Source organism: Mya arenaria, chromosome 8 (genome assembly GCF_026914265.1).
Source record: "Mya arenaria isolate MELC-2E11 chromosome 8, ASM2691426v1".
Classification (NCBI taxonomy): Eukaryota; Metazoa; Mollusca; class Bivalvia; order Myida; family Myidae; genus Mya; species Mya arenaria.
Window position 1 is genome coordinate 30,553,140 of NC_069129.1, and position 16,900 is coordinate 30,570,039.

The window sequence follows — 16,900 nt, forward strand, 5'->3', positions numbered from 1 at the left end:
AAAATGACCCAAAACCCCATAAAGATATATATATATGTTTGTTCCTTGCCAAGTGTGGGCACAAGCGCTTTTGGCACATTTTTCACTTTTATTTATGTGCCATTCAACCCTTCCCATAGTTCAAATAAAATTTGCAACTCTCACATATTTGCCCGCAGATAGTCGTTCAGCGTCTCGCGCTTTGGTTTTTATTATTTAGTCAAATGAGTCCAACATGGTAGTGCATTTATATTAATAAAATGTTGCCACTATAGGTCAGAGACCACAACATAAACTTCCTACATTTTCTTTTCTCACTTGACCAATTTGCACGAGAAATAACAAGATCCCAAACAACATATATAGGGGTAGAGTAACACTAATGATCACTTAATATAAAACAACGTTAGAAAAAAGTTAAGTTTCTTAAGAAAGACAAAATTGGTTCTACTATGTTTTCGATAAAATGACCAAATCCGGTTTACTAACAGTGCGGTGACAATGTAAGTAATAGATACAGTACGAGTTTTTCGTCAAAAGTGTCCTCTTACAGACGTAAAAAGGTGTTTCGCTAAGGCGAACACCAAAACGGCTTCTTACATGTACGTTTGTAAGAGGACACTTTTGGAAGAAAAACTCGTACTGTATGTATTACATAAACAATACAGAAGTAGATCCTGCTTGATTTTGAAATCATGAACGGTTAAAGTTCAAAACCTATAAAGATGGTATAATAATGCTTTGATTCAGTGTCATGTGTAAATAAAAAGAAAATGTCATGTAACAATGATTAAGTACTTCCGAATTGTACTTATCTGCCCTATAAGTGAGAAATCAAAATGGGTGGATGCAATGGGACTGCTTACTTGTCTTTGGTGGTCAATTTTGAGTGTCATCTTTCTTTTTGGTATTTTCTTTTGTGTTCATTATTGTCTTTGGCATTAATTAATTTCTTAAACCTATTTCAAAGCAGGAAATATTCTTTATTGTAAACAAACATCGTCGGCAACAAAAACTTCTGCAAAGAAGAAATGCTGGGATGTTAAATAAATAAATCAGGTGTGATTTTTTTAAAGAAGATGCATAATACAAGAAAAAAAAATGCAGAAATTCACTTCGAAGTTGAATACCTTTTACAGGGGGTGGGGGAGGAGGGGTTATTAAATGAAGAAAAAATCATTTCCTTTAAGATTTGGCTTTCTCGGAGACCTGACTGCAATGTTTTCGAAAAAATGTGGCCTTCTATCAAGGTCGGACTTGAAAACAGAAACATATGATCGAATAAAAACAACACCTCATTCAAGAAAAAAGAAAAACGTTATAATCTCCAAATGCACCCAATACAAAGCCTGTATAACTTTGCGGCTTCGCAAAAGATGTTCAAACAAAAAGCGCAGCTTTTTCGAAGAGCTGCGCTTTTTAGGCTTATACCGTAAAAAAGCTGCGCTTTTTCAAGAAATATGCGCAGCTTTTTCAAAGAGCTGCGCTTTTTAGGCCAATACCGCAAAAATGCTGCTTTTTTAGCCGAAAACGAAGGAGCTTCGTAGAAGCTGCGTTTTTTTAAAGCTGTGCTTTTTACAATTTAAAAGTTTCGCAAAAGCTGTGCTTTTTTGGTCAACACCGCATCGTTTTGCGAAACTTTTATCATCGCTTTTTAGAAACTTTTAGCATCGCTTTTGCGAAGCGTTTAGCACCGCTTTTGCGAAGCTTTAGCGAAGCTTTTCTGGCACGGATAGCTATTCAATACCTTCCTTCAGGAAACATACAAATATGTGTACAATTCTATGGTCATAAACAAATGGAGAACAGTGTTCTGTTCTTAATAATTTTAATGATTATGATAGTCATGTACAAGTTATAAACCTCATTAGATGAAATTAATAAATGCAAAAGCAAGGTAGACAATAAAGGTTTATCACAAAACAAACAAGTCATAATGATGTACAATTATGTGAAAATTATTGCTACCAAATGGCACCATAAATACATGTGAACTGTTTAAGTGAGAAATATGAATTCCTATGATCGCTATGTTAAATAAGTGTTTGAAGATGAAACTCTTTAACCTAGAACCAAAATTATATCATTATACCTATCAATTAATATCAAAATAATGCAATGCACATTTATAAAGAAAATATATTTTTTTTAAATATCTTATTGTTTGACATTTATTTTTATAAAACAACATCAGTTATTTAATTTTATAAATCTATATTATTTACATGAAACGTCCCGATCGATTATAATTACTAACTATACATTAATTAACATTAAAACATCTGTTTAAACTACACACATCATTCTAAGCTTCACTGTAAGGATAGCTTATATTATAGACTGAAGAAGCCTTATCTGGCCAGGCACTTGTCTGCATTAAGGCTTACCCTTGTCTTATCCTAGTGCACTACGAAGTGCACTTCTGGTGAACTAAGAGTGAACAAGAAGTGCACTAACTGTCAAATTTGGTCTTAACAGTACTGTATACTGTATGAACGCAATGTGCTGGTCAAAGTGTGTGGAATCCGAAGGACCCCACGCGTACTTTGACCAGCCCAATTGCGTTCATATCCCCGATAACGACATCAACCCCGCAAATCATTACTTATATTTTGACCAAATAGTTCATTATTTTATTCAATAATTGTTAAAAAAAAAACTTGATTTCATTTAAGAAAAACCTTTCTGTAACCTTTTCCTACCCATTTTGTAAATACATGTAGAACGACCCGAGTGTAACCGGAAGCATTTTTCAAATGACATCACAATAACGCGGGAAAAGATCAACCACTTGAAATCACTTTTAAACGTAAAATTCAAACACTTATAAATGGCAACAGTTCATTTAAAATTTAAAAAAGTAACGCTTTCTAAAATGTTGATTTATATTTTACGGGCCCTGTTGACACAATACAAACAATAACAAGATCAATATTTTGCATGTATATTGTTATGTAATGAATTGCGATCCGAACATATCCGAAGATGTAGCGTTCAGCGATTGATAAACTCTTCAATAAAGGAATGGAAGTTGATGTGTAAATATTTTAAATTGTCAGCAGAACTTCTTCGAAAGCAATAACCAAAATTTACACCAAAATTCACAGAAGTAACTATTATCGCCAAGCTCAGATGTGCATATAATAGGTATTTTATGGTTATATATTTATCAAAAGAGTTTTGGCCCTTGATATGTCCGTTAACGTTCAATAAATGTCAGTGCCACTCCTCTGTAACCACTTGACGGATTTATAACAAACTTCACAAAAGCGGCAACTTTGTGTTGCATGTCGTCGTAATGTTCCGGCTCTAAAATGTTCATCGGAGTGTTGACCCTTTATTTATCTCATTATATTGTAACATGCCGATCTTTTATCGTGCTCTTATCTGATTGAAAGTAACTCCCATTTGCTCAAACAGTAATAGCGTTCTTGCAAAAAGTCTCTCAGTTGAGTAATCAATAGACACATTGACGTCAACCATACGTCAAAACGCGTCAATAAATATCATGCCTATTCAATACATAGTAGAGTACATTGTTCGGTGTTACCTTTTTCACAAAATGATTTATATCAGAATATTAGATATATCAAAACATCTGCCTGTATATCTTTTTTTACCATTAAACAAAACTTGCCTATCTCCATAAAATCTAGTGCCAGAGTCCTTGACCATCTTCATCTTCTTTATAAGCTTATAAAGGTGTGCCCGCGCCCAATAATGTTTGCAGTTTGGCTTGATTCCGTCACATCTCTATAAGAATGACTTCTAAAGAGGACCCATAGCTCTGACTATTGTATAGTGTGTCATTTCTCAGGTCTTAACTAGATGTAAGTAGAAAATGGTGTTTCTTTAAAATCATCACTTTAAAATGTGATACTTTGAAGGACTAGAAGGTGCTATTATTGATCAAATGCTGTGCATTGCTCTCCCTTCCCTATGCGGAAAAAAATGGAAACAATAAAATTGCGATAGAAGTCTGCAATAGAAGAGAATTAGGACAAGTTTGGTCACTCCTAGTGAGATTGACTTTTGTGTTTGCGCTTTAAAGTGATGATATTAGAGCCAGGAAAGGACTATTTTTTTAATTGTGTGGTTTGGAGAACTATGTGTTTTATTTCCTAATGTCTGTCATATTAGTATCTTTAAAAAGTAATGTTGAATTTATAAGTGTGGTGTATTTTAATGAATGAACAGGACACGTGGCCGGTTCAAGATTAATGCTTTGAAAACAGGACAGTAGAGATATTTACTGGCGTCTTGTTGTCGATAGGTTTAATTATTAAGTGTAGATATCTGAAATTAAATTATTCTTGAAATACAAGAGAGACAATATAAATGTCATATATGTTTTTAATATCATATGTGTTATTTACAATGTCGGTGTACATTGAGTTACTCTTCTTATCTGTAAAATGTGTTATTTTATATTAATTACTTTAAGTTTAAAAAAAATGTTTTCTCTTTTCTCTCGGCCCGTGTCCGATTTTCTTTCTATTAAATATGTATGTGCGGACTCACAATAAATGACATGTTTTCGAGATATGGGAATACTGCTTTTTCATGTAGCTCCTGATCTAGATAATGTTTCCCTTTTTAGGAAGCCACGGAAGAAGCACACTCACACATTGGCAATTTTGACAGCTTTTGTATTTTTTATCTTGGAATTAGCAAATGTTGACCTAAATGTCTAGAAACCAGTAATAATTAAGACTGCTGACAAAAGATCAGATCGCAGTTTTTCATATCTAAGTTCGAAAATTAATGTTTTATGGCTAAAAGCGTTACTATTTTTTTTATTTTTTACGCTTTAAAAATTGAATTTTCGGCAGTTATCCAAACAATAGAGATCTGTTTTAATTCAAGTTTTATTATATGGCTAAATTTAAGGCATCGGTGCCAAATTCAGCTGATTTGGAGACAAGTTTCAAAAAATGTCAAAAATGTCGATGTGTGAGAGTGCTTCTACTCACTGCTTTTTTAAACCTGACTGGAACACAGATCTGTACAAGGCAATGGTGCCATATTTTCAAGAAAGAAATATTGTATTATTCAAAACTTAAATAACATTGCCAAAAATGTCAAAATTATATTGCAAACTATATTTTTCAAATTTTTCCATTTCGTTCTGTGTATAAATTTCAATACACGTGATATTGAACGTTTTGCTCCCCGGGCATATTTTGTCCTCTCGTTACATAAATGTATAAAGACTAAATACAACCATCGGTGTTAAAAGACATGGTACCCATCTTCCAAACACCGGACCTTACCATGCGAAAAGGCTCGCCGATCATATGATATTTTTTTCACTTTATTCCTGTTTTTCTCATTCTCGAACACCAGAGCGATGGTGTTAAGCGTACAGTGATTTATCATTGTCAAACATCTGATAAATGAGAATGGCTTTTATGTTTTCCTGGACTTCTTTGGTCCGCTGGCGCTTGCAAATCGTGATAACGCACGAGACTACCTATGAAGACGACTTAAACATTAGTCGACAGCCGATGGAGCCTCGACGAAGACCAGCGGTGTGGTCCCAGAAAGAGTAGCCTTTTAAACAGTCAACGCCGTTGGACATCTCTAGATGTCATTCATCGCGGATCTCAAAGCATTTTGGCTTCATAATAATTTCACCAACCGGTGAGGGTATATTTCCCCTTTCGGTTTCAATCAAAGGTTGTTACAGACACACCCGGGGATGTAACGGGGTCAAGCCACAATGCCGCCATTATAAGGCGCGGGCAGACCATTATAACTCAAAAGAAAAACAAGTTTTCCTGGATTTTCTATCACCCTTGACTTTCGGTTTCACTAACCCTTAATACAGGAAAGGTCCATTTCATTCGGAACTCCTCGGCCATTTTTATCGAAAGCAACCTCGGATGTATTTGGACGGTTTACATACTCAAAAAGTGGCACGTTTCAGTCAGCTGCAAGTAGATCGCGTAGTAATTTTATTTAGCAGTTAAACTTTATCATTTAACTCTTGGGAATCTAAATGATGTTTGCAAAAATTCACTTCATTGGCAATCAATCTAAAATTAGACCTATCCATACAACTCCAAAACACTACATTTAATTAATGATATAATTCACAAATTTACGAAGTTTTTCAACTGATGTACCGGCATACATCCGAGGTTGTTTTCGATAAAAATGGCCGAGGAGGTCCGAATTGGTCCATGTCTACAAAAGACGCCATGTGATATAATAACAGTTTCTTGACAAAATATAATAAATATAAGCATATATAAATAGTCAGTATGGTCACAACGATGCATGGCATAAATAAGTGAATATACACTTTAATACACTCAGAAGGATGTTTTCAACTAATCAGGATTATCATTCTAACTCTTATATAGGAAACAAAGATTGTTTCGCCTTGTTCCGCTCCTGAGAAATAAAGTACTTTTATTTTCATTTCGCTCTCTTCAAATTTCCTCGGCTCAAAAACGTAGAACAAAATATAACGTTGGTGTGACCTGGGACTTATAAGGTTTGACCATACTGGTAACTGTCAAATGTGCAGATTTATTTTCTTTAAACATGCATACCAGGGTAATGACGCACGTTGTTTCCAACCGTCTTCACAACAGAATCACAACCTTACTTCATATAAATGTTTATCTTGAGTTAACAGTCTGCTTAACCTTGCTTTTAAGGTTGGTTAACGTGGACGGGTTCTGGTTTGACGATCGGCCTTACGGAGTCGTAGTGGTCCCAGGTCTTTATATGTGCGTACAGCGCCCTGCCCGGGCTGTCAAATCCTGCTCGCGCGTCGCAGTGCCCGTACAGATTGTAGTTCGGGGTTATTTTCCCCTCGGAGACACCGTAATTGATGAGTTTCTGGGCCGCATCGAGCGCGCAGTCTGGCGGAAGCTTGTCCGTGTAGTTTCCCAGGAAGCAGATGGATATGGCGACCTTGTTCCAGCCGAGCGTATGTGAGCCGACCCTGTCCCAGGACCGGCCTTCATACACCCGCCCGTCCTCACCAACAACAAAGTTGTACGCGATGTCTGACCAACCTTTGATAGAGAACAGAAATGAAAAATTATTGCATACTATAAACTCAAACAAAATATATGTTTAAGCTTTTAAGTGTAAGTTTTCAAGTCAAGTTAAGCCAAAGGTTAAATTCGTTTTTCAAGCATTCAATATGTTTAACCTTTAGATGAATCGTTCACTTGTCATCCCAATCATGAAAACAGTTAAAGAGTTTGTATTTACTTTGTAATACTGAGGTAAACTTTTATGTCATGGTATAGTTTAAAAAATAGGATTTATTGATTTTTTTGCAGGACATCCAAACCATCGGGAAAACACTTTCAAGAGTTATGTTTGTATTTCGTTAAGCAGTGTGTGTATACCGCGTGATAAATCACGTCATATGTGCTACGTCGGAAGGCAATATTTTGCTTAAAATAAAGACTTAAATCAAAGATAACTTTTCGCTTACTTCACTATTTTAAATGAAACAAAGGCCAGTCTATGCAGCTGAAAGAGCCCCTGCTTTGTATTATAACCGGAGTTTGATAAGGTGATAAGTTTCATCAAACACTTCGACAAATCTGTTTCCAAAACAATGTTTTGACAGTGCTCCGTCAGACGGCCGTATTGTGAAAAGGTTTGTCGAAGTGTTATAAGAAACTAAACTCTCAATCAAAATTTGGTAAAATACCGAAGGCGGGGCTCCGTAAGCTGCATAGACTGCGCTATGTTTCATTTAAAATGGTAAAGAAAATGAAAAGTTATCATTGTTTTAAGTCTTCAATCGAAGCAAAATATTGCCTTCCGACGTAGCATTTATGACACAATTTATCACGTGGTATACACACACTGTAAGGGCATGCCTTTTGAGTCCATGTGAAATGTCTGGATGCACCGGACTTCCTTGACACAAGCGGAACGTGTGCTGTTCTCTCCGACAGCGGAGTGGTGTATGAGCACCACCTCAACTGGCATCCCAAGCGGCTCATTTTCCTTGGGCGGCCGCGCCCTCCATCCGCTGCGGTTCACCAGCCGCACTACCCCGCCTGCCATCAACAAGCAAATAAAAATATAACACACACTATATATCATACGATATCTTGACGCATATCGTGCCAACAACTTACCGGAAAGAGAGATAAATGGCTAGTTTGTTTGACAATACGAATAAAATTACAATTTTTTTGAATTCATGGTATTCTAAAACGAAATTGGAGCGCTTTATAAAAGTTTACCAAGCAGTTCGTCGTTTGTGTCGTCATCTTCATCATTATTGGAAGCTGAAAATAAATTTGAATGGCAATATTTCAGACACATGTAATGATGAAAAGTTGATTGATGAGACGACCCCCCCCCCACACACACACATATATGATATTATAAAACGAAATAATATGTATAGGATCTTACACGAGTTGTCATTTAATACAAGATTTTATTAAACGAGTTCATGAAATTTGTTAGTAAGCGAGCCTCTGTAGAGCTTACTAACAAGTTTCATGGACGAGTTTAATAAAAATATTGTATAAGAAGATAAAGCTTGTCAGATCTTTTTTATCACATGCTTAAAACGGTATTTTTATTACCAATTTAGTTCCACTTTCTGAACCCATTGTTTGACAGCCAAGGTACTCAGAGTGGAATGCCATCGATGCGCCAATAAAGTGTAGTAAAATATCCACCAACATAAATAACGAAAATTTTAACCAAAACAACAATAAGTACACAATTTGATGACGTCACACTGAAAGTACATGCATTTACGCGGTTTATGTGACACCCATTGTGTACACACCGGTCTTACTATTTTTGAGACCGGTGTGTACACAATGATGTGACACCTACATCGGTCTGTCAAGTTTTACTGTGTGCACGGATTTAAAAGTTATTCGCTGTCGCATTCTACGATGATTTTGCAGCATTTTCATAGTGTACATATGGCGTTTCACACCATGCAGATGATTACGGCGAACCTTTATTCTGTACTGCCTGGATGTTGATGTTGAAAAGTTCCAACAAGAATGTATCAAGCGAATATGATGTTCTAGCCGTCATGGAGTGTGTACTGAGACGTACCGTACTGAGAAGCATGTGCTGCGAAATTCGTGTGTTTTGTGTTTTTGGTAAACGACAGCTGATTAAACGGGCAAGCAAATGGCATTGATTGCATATATCCTGTGTTTGTCAAGATGGAGACGTTTTAAATGTTCTCGTGTTGTTTTTAGGCCTTTAGGAAATCCCATCGGCAGATCAACATAACATTTTTAACTATTGGCGAATTAATGTGCGCACGGGCGTATCAACCCCAGCGCGGTTAGAACTGCGGTGGTCACCGACCTAATTTACATTAACATTTACATCGAAAACACCTAGTAAGCAATCTGCTCTAATAGCTACGGACTGCGCTCTGCATATTTATTAACTTGCTATAAATAGTTTTTTTTATATTTGATATTACTTTAGAAATATTCCAAGTTAGGGACTAGTTCATAAATTGCAGAACAATGCTTTCAATAGTTTAGTGATAGAATATGAAGTTTTTTGTATGTTTTATAAAACTTTACTTTGAATTTGATAATAAAACCTTTAATAATAATAGCCCTGCTTATCATTTTGAAAATTTTGATTTTAAATACCAACTCAATAACAACTCGGCAATCTCCGAGATAGATACAGGCCGAGGTGTTCCGATTGATATCAATAGATGAAGGTTACACGATACTATTACAATATCCGTTTATGTTTGTAAACCTCCTACGCAGTAATCTCCCTTGGTTACGGCAAAAATGCCGAGTTTTGAAAATTTAACCTTGATCTTAATTGTTTGTTTTGAAAATGTCATTCGAAAGAATGAACTCCAGATAATTCCCTCTTGATGTATATTATTTGTATCCCCGTTCTATATACTCATATGAGTGAAATGTGTTACAAAATTTATACAAAATATAAAGCAAGGAATTCACATAACATGCCGGTACAAATAATAGGTGAATTTCATGTTATTGAAATCTATGTACTAGACCATATTTCTTCCGAAGAAACGTATGTATATTTTTGTTATAATTTAGTTTTAACCGGAGGATTATCTTGGGAAAATCTATAATTCCGAGCTTAAACTATTGTAACAATATTATAATATTAACCATAATGTCCTTCAAGCATATGTACACCCAACATAAAAACAAATATTATCATTGAAATAATAACCATTTTTGGTTATCTGCATGCACGTTTTTCTTCTAATTTCATTGCGCCGACTTGATGCTATGCATCAACTTTTTTTTGTAACCTGGCGGTTAATATAGTTCGAATAAGCTGCGTTTTGCGTAATATAACACAACTGAAATTGTACAAAATGCAAATTTATATCGTATCGGTGAGTTACAGAACACAATATAAAAAGCAGAATCCTATATATCTGTGTTTAGATTTTGCTTCAGTCGAAGACCGATAATATTTACATGTACATTGTAGTTAAGAATAGAATGTTGGTCGTACACGTTTATTCCCCGGAAATAAACTCTGAGAAGCCGTTAAAACCCGGAAAAATTATGGATCGTATCATGGTGCATTTAAATGCGTAAAATATCAATTCCTAATGTTTTAAACGAAATTAAAATAATTTAATTTATCCAACAATCAGTTTTTTTGGTGATTGTAGTGTATTCATAAGCATATTTTCTATGTTTTAAATTGCCTAAAGCTGCTATTACTTGATGTTTTTATTATTGAGTTTCTTAGTTTTTACTTGTGTTTGTAAAATCTGTGTCGCATTAAACCATTCTCTTGTGTAGATACATACTTACAAACTTTTAATCATTACTAAATGAACATTATTCACGTTTACCATTCAAATCAAATCGTGTAAAGCGTTGACAGGCTATCGACCTGCTACAGTTTGTATCATGGTCATGAAATGCCGGATGAAACGGAAAGTATGTGAATATTTTTCAGTTTGTCGCAGTCATTTCAGTCCAAGATCTTTAGCATGTAGCATAATGCATATGCATATAAAAAAACTGATATTAATCTGATCATATTGTCCACTATTGACATATGTTTAGGGCATTACTAAGATACATGTACATCAAACATACAGAGGATAAATGGTATGTGGGTGATTCGATCCAGAGGTATTTGGCGTTGTAGAAAGAAGCCCTAAACATAAACCTAATTGATGTGTCCAATGCATTTTGTCAGGATGCATTTGGTTTAGCTGGCATACCCTGGTAGTTAACCAAATACGCCTAAGTCTAGTATGAAATGAAGAGTAGATTTTACTTAAACTTCATTAATGCTTTATCCGTGGCAGTACATTGTTGATGAAACCAAAACACAAGATAAGGTTTTATATCATATTGGGAATTACTCGATACCTTTTAACTAACTATTTGGCGTATTCCACATTTCAAGTGACTTATACTTCATGATCTCATTGAGAATCTACATTAAACTCTAAACGTTTCGAGAAGAATATTATGAGCGAGAATATACTATCTTTAGATGTTAAATATTATGTTTTACAATTGCATGACCATACTCACAAAGCGTTGCAGGCCGAAAGCCATTCAACGCTTTAAGCGCTTTGATTCAATAATGTGGCTGTATTTGTTGACTGGATATTTTTGTGAATAGTGTTCTGCATTCATTGGTTTGGCGGAACATTGTTATCAGAAAATTGAACCAGATGCTTTCTGTCACTATGATCCGTTAGCCAATTGTCTTCAGGAAATCCTACAGCTTCATTAGTGAGGTAAGTATTGGTTGGCGTTTAAAGCATTTTGTTTACAAACAATGCGGAGGGATATCTAGGTCGCGTGTGATTAGTCTAGCCAATAAAAAATGTCTGATATGTTATCTTACTCATATAAGATAAAAATATTCGTAATGGGTATATTACACGGAAAACAAGGGTAAACATGTGATAAATATATATCAGGTTGAGTTTTTTTTACATTCGGTTTGATTAACTAATAAAAAATGGAAAACCAAACGGCCACTGCTTTGTCATTGAAATGGAATGTCGTCCCATATACACGTCACCCTAATTGAATGGTGATCTAATACGTATTTATCTAGGCACGTTCTTGGAGAGCACAAAATTCATTAGGAAAACAAATAGTTGATCACGTATTGTCACCGGTCCCGATACCGTATATAATAAAATAAAATAAAATAAATAATAAAAATAATAAAATTAATATTTAAATAAGAGAATATTTAAACCATACCATTTTCAAGTGACGCCATTATAACCATGACTGCATTAAAGTCCGCAACAAATGGTTTTACGTCTCGGTTCGACAGTACTTTTCTTATTTCCTGAAACGTCTGATTTTTTTCGGAATCATTCACCCGCATGACCCGTTCGGCCGGTGCATGCGCCATGTTATTCCTGATATCCCTCAGCGCATCGAAGTAGTTGACAGTGGTTTGGGGGACCCGCGCCAGGCGCCGCCATATGCCCAACACAGTGGTGAGGTCCTGCAGGCTGACGTTGGCTGCTTTCCAGCCGGGCTGTATGAATACCTGGACGATGTTCCGGAAGTCTTTTGGCCAGAGCCAAGACTCCATGTTGTCCCAATGTGTGCTCGCCGGCTTCCGCATGTTAGATTCCAGCTCCTCCTTCCACGAGGTGCACGTGTTGCACCAACTAGTAAAGAAAGATAATGAGCATATTTTGACATGAAGAAGAAGACTGAAGAAGAAGAAGACGACGTTTTTGTTGTTTTATGGAAGGTAAATTGCCGGAACCTAGTTAAGACAGCTATTGAGCTATAATCTTTGCGGACAGATTTTTTCATGTTTTTGTTGTTATCAGATGTAGTTGAGTAATGTATAGAACTGTTCAAGAGCCCTTATTCAACCTTCTGTTTCAAAAGAGTTCTTCATTAAAGAATACCAACACTTGAACTCGCCCAAACGAAATATGCCCTTTTTGTTTGCTTTAATATTGCAACGTTTATACTAATAATATTATATATTACATTCATGTAAAACAAAGTTTCAAAGCATTATTTTAACACATGATTCCGTCATGCATTCAATTTTTATAAATGTGAACGGTTCAACCCGCAGCTAGGGATGATTCAGCTCAACCCGCAGATCCATAAGATATTTCATGTCGGCATAAAATTATATATAGATGCCCCAAACTATTTTTCAATAAAATGCAGATAAGAAATACGTCTATAAATAATATATCATATAATACAAAAGAAATACCTTTTGTATTGTTTCTTCAGTTGTTCACTGCATTCGTTGTTACACTGGGGGAGATTTTTAGGCGCGAGTACCCTCGTGATATCGGAGTGAACGTCCCGCAGCATGCCCTCCGTGTACGCCTCCAAACTCTCCCCGACCTTGCTCAGAGCTACCTGAACGTCCACATAATTCAGAAACTCAGTTTCATTTCTCAGCTCAGGTGGTAGCGCCATTTTGCTTTTACTTGTCCAAAATAAAGCGGCGGTGAGCTGAGCATATTATTAAAAAGTGTGTGACGTGACCATCAACAAATGATAATCATTTGGATATGTTCCAAACTATATTAATAAACCTGTATGTACACTTGACGAACTATCTGACAAGTGTTTCGTTTTAAGAATAATTATCTTGGTGTTCCCCGCGGTACCAATCGCTGTACCGTATATCAACTATATTAAGTTTGAAGTATCGATTGGAAAGCGCGATCAATGTTTATGTTAAATACGCAAATATGCTCTTAATACGAATATATATATGTATACACGTGAATACCGTGATTATAACATTTGATTATCTACACCAATAGTGAGGTTGAAGGGTAAACAAAACACGATATACTAGTATATATGTATTTTGCTGCTGTTAATTGTTATTGCATCATATTGACTCAGTCATTATATCATGCATTATACATGCACACTAGCTGTTTTCTACATGTTTCGATGTACCCTTTTGATGAGTATTTATTTACTTTAGTATTCCGGAAGTAAATTCCTCAATATCAATATGTTAATGGGTGGCATTGGGAGTAAATGTGTTTTTAACCCGTCTGAAAACATGTTGAGTATATTGTTAGATTTGCTCAAACTTCTCTAATGCTATCAACGTACGTTTTAACCTTGCAAAAGCAGGGAGTCCAACGTGAATTGTGTTCGCCGAATTTTAATTGAGGGAAATTGTGTGAAGCCGAATAAAATGGCGGCGTTGAAAGGAATTTCGGTGTTTCAAGGATGTATTTTCACCTGGTAAGTAAGTAAATATCACCTTTCTCACGCCTACCCATGAGACCACACGTGTAAGCGTCTCTCGTTTTTTTAACCTATGTTTGTAAAATCCTTAACAAAAAAGTTATTAAATGTATAAGCTGAACGATTGATTGTTTACAAAGTGAAAATAGAAAAATTGCGTGACTTGAAACTGTGTTTTCGGCCCAAGTTTACCATTCTTGTACCTGTTTTAGCTATTTGATGTTGAGTATTTGCATTATTTATCTTTTCGATCGCTACTGCACTTACATGGGTATTATACGGCCGATTTTTTCATGTTTAAACACCTTACGCCCCTGTTGTCCTGGTACCATGGAGAGGAAGCACCAGCGAGGAGGGTGCTACCTGCCCACCAGTCGGAACACGGAGGTGTTACATGATATGGCTCAATTATACTGAAAATATAGCACGACACTTAAAATAAATATATAATACACGTACATACGCACTCACAGTGATGTCAGAAAATACAAACGTCTGACGTCGTCGTTGTTCATATGTATCAGTTGTATGCCGAAACAGTGCAAGTTATTGTACATTTCAGGCATGCAAAAGGTCGATCCCGTTATCTACTGTGACAACGTTACCATAGTGACACAGGAAAACTGGGGTGCACGACCGCCTAAACAGGTCGACAGAATGGAGACACCGGTCAGCTTCGTATTCATCTACCACGCAGCCTCCTGCGAATGTTTTACGGAGAAGAGATGCGCGTGCGAGGCGAAAATGCTTCAAAACTACCCTATGAACGCCCAGGTATCTGAAAAACTGCGCTTTTATGTCGTTTAAAACAACTAAAACGCAATCCTCATGTTGCCGAGGATTTGCAAACCCAAACTTTTCCCTTGCTCAGGAATCATGATATTCATTTTACAGGTTGGGATGACATTGGGTATAGTTTTATGGTCGGCGAACACGGAAACGTGTACGATGGTCGGGCCTCAGGGACCGGATAGGCGCGCACACTAAAGGTTGGAACAGTGTGTCCAACCCTATCTGTTTTAATGGGGGACAATAGTGACAAACTTCCGACATCAGAGGCGTTGATGGCAGCAAAAGAGTTGATCAAGTGTGGAGTAGACCTAGAAAAGGTGACTTCAGATTATAAACTATGTGGCCATAGGGATGTCAGAGCAACGGAATGGCCAGGAGAGAGGCTTTACCGAAAAAAAAGACCTGGGATCAATATGACTGCTATAAGCCAGTCAAACCGAGCCATATACCGCATTGATCAGCTTGTACTCGAAGCTCAATCAAGCAAAGGTCGCTACGTGGTCAGCGGAACCTTTTAAAAAAAGGTTTTGTTCATAATCATGTCGAAAGCGTCATTCATTATACAATGAAAATTATATAATTACAACTTCAAATATGGTGTTACACTTAGATGCATATTTTTGTTTTCACTATTCTAAAGAGGCAGACGATCACACAATAACTTCTGGAAATGGTAGTAGTTTGTACTCGTGGGTGGTGTGTGGCATCTTGGATTAAAGTTAACATATCTTTGCCAAGTCCTCAACTAACAATTCATCCCAGACGATAAATATTATAGCATCTTCACATTTCTTGAATTATTTAAAATGAAAGATACATCAGTAGTCGTTGAATTTTATGACAATCTGATTAAAACCATGTGCTCAATACCGTAAATATGAGAATCTGAGGACGACCAATAGAAGGTCGCCTTCTGACAACCTTTGAAACGCCAATAAATCACCTACTTTTGAATCGTTAAAAAGCGATCGTATAAGTGAAATGTATCCGATATTATTTGTTTTCCATTATTTATTTTCATGGAAAAAAATCATATTCACAAAACGTTGGCCATGTGTGATCCGATAGTACTTCTTTTCCGTGGGTGCGGTCTATATTTTGTTCTCAAAAGTATACTTAACACCATCTGGACGAAAACAAAATATAACACATAGAAATTTTGAAAATCAAGTAAAGATATCAATGCAAAAGATCTTTCAGCAAGCAGAAATTGATTATTTTTTTTTTTGCTTTGTCTTGGTGCATAGTAGGCAGTCGGGAAAACACTTATTATTATATACATAACTTTGAAGAAGTCTCCAAATATAAGACTATGTTCACCACTTGCTTACGCAAATTGCAATTTCAATTATTAAACTATGCGTATAATTAAGTGTCTTTCGTGTGTGTGTTTTAAAACATAGTCATTGGATATGATGCAAAATTACAATTAACACGATAAATGGGATAGAAATGGATTTACCAGAAGCTGGTTTTCGCGTTATCCAAGTTCTTCTATGAAAATGCAGGTAAGTGCTCATCCATTTTGTTTTAAAGCAGGAAAAGTTTAGGTTTATTGGAGGAAAAATGGTGCATATATGGAAAGCAAATATCTTTCGGTCGGTTTTTCTGTCGGTTGATCGGTTTGTACACCGAGTCTTTTCCGCACAAAAATCGAGTTGACATTAGACCATGAAACTTCACATTGACGAGCAGTTGACTCCTATTGGTTGGAGTCAGTAGGATTAAGGTCACGGTCAACAGTCTTATGCAAACCTTGTTCGCACTATAACTTAAGAACTGTTTGAGTTCAATGGTAGGTTGCCTTTGACCAGTAGATGATCCCTGTTACAATCTGAGGACATCTATAGTTTTTGAGGTCAGTAGGTCAAAAATCAATAATTGATAATGGGATTTTTAAAATT

At 36.1% G+C, this 16,900-nt stretch overlaps 2 protein-coding genes across 3 annotated transcripts; one reads left to right on the forward strand and one right to left on the reverse strand.

Annotated features, from left to right (window-relative positions):
• Positions 1 to 6,183: 6,183 nt before the first annotated feature.
• Positions 6,184 to 13,592, reverse strand: LOC128244635 (uncharacterized). The gene is made up of 5 exons (XM_052962652.1): positions 13,198 to 13,592; positions 12,204 to 12,625; positions 8,208 to 8,252; positions 7,836 to 8,018; positions 6,184 to 7,010 (listed from the first exon to the last, which is right to left on the reverse strand). The coding sequence occupies exons 1-5, from the start codon at positions 13,407 to 13,409 to the stop codon at positions 6,643 to 6,645; spliced, it is 1,230 nt and encodes a 409-aa protein (XP_052818612.1). The 5' UTR covers positions 13,410 to 13,592; the 3' UTR covers positions 6,184 to 6,642.
• A 340-nt stretch (positions 13,593 to 13,932) lies between these two features.
• On the forward strand, positions 13,933 to 15,213 carry LOC128242150 (uncharacterized). Of its 2 annotated transcripts, none has more exons than XR_008262546.1 (3): positions 13,933 to 14,201; positions 14,767 to 14,978; positions 15,099 to 15,213. XR_008262546.1 is itself a non-coding variant. In XM_052959217.1 (3 exons), the coding sequence occupies exons 1-3, from the start codon at positions 14,187 to 14,189 to the stop codon at positions 15,189 to 15,191; spliced, it is 324 nt and encodes a 107-aa protein (XP_052815177.1). In that variant the 5' UTR covers positions 13,933 to 14,186; the 3' UTR covers positions 15,192 to 15,213. The 2 variants fall into 2 exon arrangements, 1 of the variants encoding a protein (XP_052815177.1); XM_052959217.1 differs by having other exon boundaries at positions 13,933 to 14,205.
• Positions 15,214 to 16,900: the final 1,687 nt, after the last annotated feature.

Excerpts from the sequence above, each read along its gene's own strand:
- LOC128244635 (XM_052962652.1), bottom strand. The coding sequence starts at position 13,409 with ATGGCGCTACCACCTGAGCTGAGAAATGAAACTGAGTTTCTGAATTAT. Across the intron at positions 12,626-13,197 it reads CTGAAGAAACAATACAAAAG|TTGGTGCAACACGTGCACCT; the intron begins GTATTTCTTTTG and ends TTTCTTTACTAG. Across the intron at positions 8,019-8,207 it reads CACAAACGACGAACTGCTTG|GCGGGGTAGTGCGGCTGGTG; the intron begins GTAAACTTTTAT and ends TGTTGATGGCAG.
- LOC128242150 (XM_052959217.1), top strand. Across the intron at positions 14,979-15,098 it reads ACTACCCTATGAACGCCCAG|GTTGGGATGACATTGGGTAT; the intron begins GTATCTGAAAAA and ends TTCATTTTACAG.